The 2,772-nt window shown below is 38.3% G+C and overlaps 1 protein-coding gene across 1 annotated transcript; it reads right to left on the reverse strand.

Moving 5' to 3' along the window:
• Window positions 1-1,616: 1,616 nt before the first annotated feature.
• LOC140178679 (uncharacterized) lies at window positions 1,617-2,297 on the reverse strand. Its single transcript, XM_072215898.1, has 2 exons — window positions 2,033-2,297; window positions 1,617-1,873 (listed from the first exon to the last, which is right to left on the reverse strand). The coding sequence occupies exons 1-2, from the start codon at window positions 2,295-2,297 to the stop codon at window positions 1,617-1,619; spliced, it is 522 nt and encodes a 173-aa protein (XP_072071999.1).
• Window positions 2,298-2,772: the final 475 nt, after the last annotated feature.

Raw genomic sequence — 2,772 nt, forward strand, 5'->3', positions numbered from 1 at the left:
AACAGTTGATTCAGCACTAAAAATGACGCAGAAATTATTATAGTGCTCAAAGCTCTATCTGACCAGTAACCACTATAGAGAAATTTGAATCTCAATAATCATCATTTTGAGTAATTATGTGAATTTTAAAGCTATTATAAAAATTTACTCCTAAAATATCATTATGATATATTATAAAAAAAAAAACTTTTTTGTAATTATTTTTCTATTTTTTCCTCAAATTCCATGAATTTCTAATGGTGATGTGTAGGAATGGGAAAAACAAAACTTATTAAAATCAGTATGTGTAAAAATTACCTATTATAGAGATGAAAACGAAAATCTATTAAATTTCTCTAAAATAGAGACATATCTCCATGAATAAATGAGAACGGTACGGAAAAAAAATTATTTGATGAAGACCTGTTAAATCCTATATAAAAAGCCTAAACTAAAATTTTTGTACAATATTATTATTGAATATAGATAATACATGAATAATCTTATACGTGTGAAATGGTTTGATTTTAAAATATTTTTTTTTTAAAAGAAAGAGCTCAACAAAGCACAGTGGAGCAATTAAACAGAAACAAAATAACCAACTTAAAAAAAACGCAAAACATTAAGAAAATACTTTGTCATTTCTGGCATAGCCATCAACAACTAAAGGGGTCCACACCTCTGCACTCGTTGTGGCTCAACACAGTCATGTGAGTGATTTCTTCAACTCCTTTCCTTGTATTCTGAAATATCCGTCTATTCCTTTCCAGCCAGATGTTCCAACCGATCGCACAGAAGCTTCTCAATCGTTTCTCTCTATCCTCCCTCCTCCTCGGCCCCTCTGTCCAACACAGAAAATGTTCTCTCATTGAACCTGAAATAGACCATTGTTGGCCAACCATCGATAATCAAGCACTCCACACATGCCAAGCAAATTCACAGCATAGAAACAAGTGGTGCACATGTTCCACATTTTTATTACATAGAGCACAGATTTTATCTTCCTGGTTAATGATCCCTAACCGGCTCAGCCGTTCTTTTGTATTCACCTTACCTATCAGGACAAACCAAGCAAATAGCTCTACTCTAGGTGGAACTAATCCTTTCCAGATGGTCTTTGTGAAGCTGTAGCTCGTCACCTCCTCCGGAAGCATCGCCTCCTGCAAAACCTAAACAAATGAGTTAGCTGAATAAACTCCTTGTCTATCATATTTCCACACCACCCTATCCTCTCTGTTATTTACTAGTTTCACAGGGCTCAATGCCTCATGTAATTGACCAGGTAGTTCCAACTCCCATTGAAAGAGCTCTCTCCTCCATTGGAAGTTCCAAATCCAGTCTAACCCGTCTCAAAATCCACAATCCCCTATAACAGATCCACATTGGTTTGAAACAGAGAAGAGTCTAGGAAACCGCTCTTTTAGAGGCCCGCCAAGCAACCATATATCCTCCCAAAATCGCGTATGCCGCCCAACACAAACCTCCATAGACAAGCTTGTAACCATCTTATCCCTTATATGGTTATTCGTTATTTGTAGCTAGCAGATATCCTTCCACGGTCCTCTTCTATTAGGCAGCATCTGAGTTGACAACGGTTCATTAGGATTCAAATTATAGCAAGAACAAACCACCTTCATTCACAACGGGCAATCCTCCTTAGCGAACCGCCACCACCACTTAAACAGCATAGCTGTGTTACGGACCATAGCATCCCCAACTCCCAACCCGCCTAGTTTTTTAGGGGCCTGCACCACTTCCCATCTTACTAATGCCATTCCGTTACTACCATCGTCCTTACTCCACAAGAACCTTCTTTGCAGTGAAATCAATTTCTCAGCCACAGCTCTTGGCATCTTGAACAAACTCAAATAATACACAGGCAGACTATTTAAGACTGATTTAATTAGCACCAACTTCCCAGCTTTATTCAGAACTTTATCTTTCCACAAACTGAGCTTCTCCTTCACTTTGTCTATTATAGGCTTCTAGGTCTTCACCAACCTCGGATTTGCACCTAAGGGGACACCCAGGTATTTGACTGGAAGAGACTCACCCTTACACCCCAACAACTGGCACATACTCTGGATCCACTGTTCGTCATAATTTATCGGAATCAAGCTTGACTTGTCAAAATTAATACTGAGCCCTGACATCAACTCAAAGCATCTCAATAGCCGCTTGTAATTCTTGATAGTTTCCTCCTCTAGTGGGTAGAATAGCATTGTGTCATCAGCAAACTGAAGATGTGACAGCGGTATACTATCTCTCCCAATCAACAATGGTGATATACATCCATTCCTGACTGCCTCTCCCACCATTCGATGTAGAACATCCACAACCAGTACAAATAAGAACGGAGAAAGCAGGTCACCTTATCTCAGGCCTCTTTCCATCTTTAACGGCTTCGATGGTGACCCATTTATCAGAACCGACATAGATGCAGTGGTCACACACTCCATAACCTACGATCTCCATCTATGGCTGACGGGTGGAAAAAAGCCGGTTAAGAAATTCTAATAAAAGTAGTAGCGTTGTGAGTACAGCCTTAACCGACGAAATTTTCACTATCAATTTAAAAGATATCACAATTAAGAACAAATAACTGGGAGTAAAATTCCCAGGTCGTTTCCCAAAGAGTTGATACAGCAGTGTAAATTATTGATCAGGAATTTTCTGAGAAACTTTTGAAGTTTGAGAACGGAAAATTAAATAACTAAAAATCAAAGCAATGAATAATAGCAAGATGTGTTATGTATTTGAATTAAAAAGGCCTTGGCTGAGAGAAGATTAATT

The sequence above is a fragment of the Arachis hypogaea genome, chromosome 14 (genome assembly GCF_003086295.3).
Source record: "Arachis hypogaea cultivar Tifrunner chromosome 14, arahy.Tifrunner.gnm2.J5K5, whole genome shotgun sequence".
Taxonomy (NCBI): domain Eukaryota; kingdom Viridiplantae; phylum Streptophyta; class Magnoliopsida; order Fabales; family Fabaceae; genus Arachis; species Arachis hypogaea.

What these genes read in the sequence shown, in the direction of transcription:
- LOC140178679 (XM_072215898.1), bottom strand. Translation starts at nt 2,297, where the DNA reads ATGGTGGGAGAGGCAGTCAGGAATGGATGTATATCACCATTGTTGATT. An exon ending in CCAGTTGTTGGGGTGTAAGG is followed by an intron (nt 1,874 to 2,032) that starts GTGAGTCTCTTC and finishes TAATTAAATCAG; the next exon opens with TCTTAAATAGTCTGCCTGTG.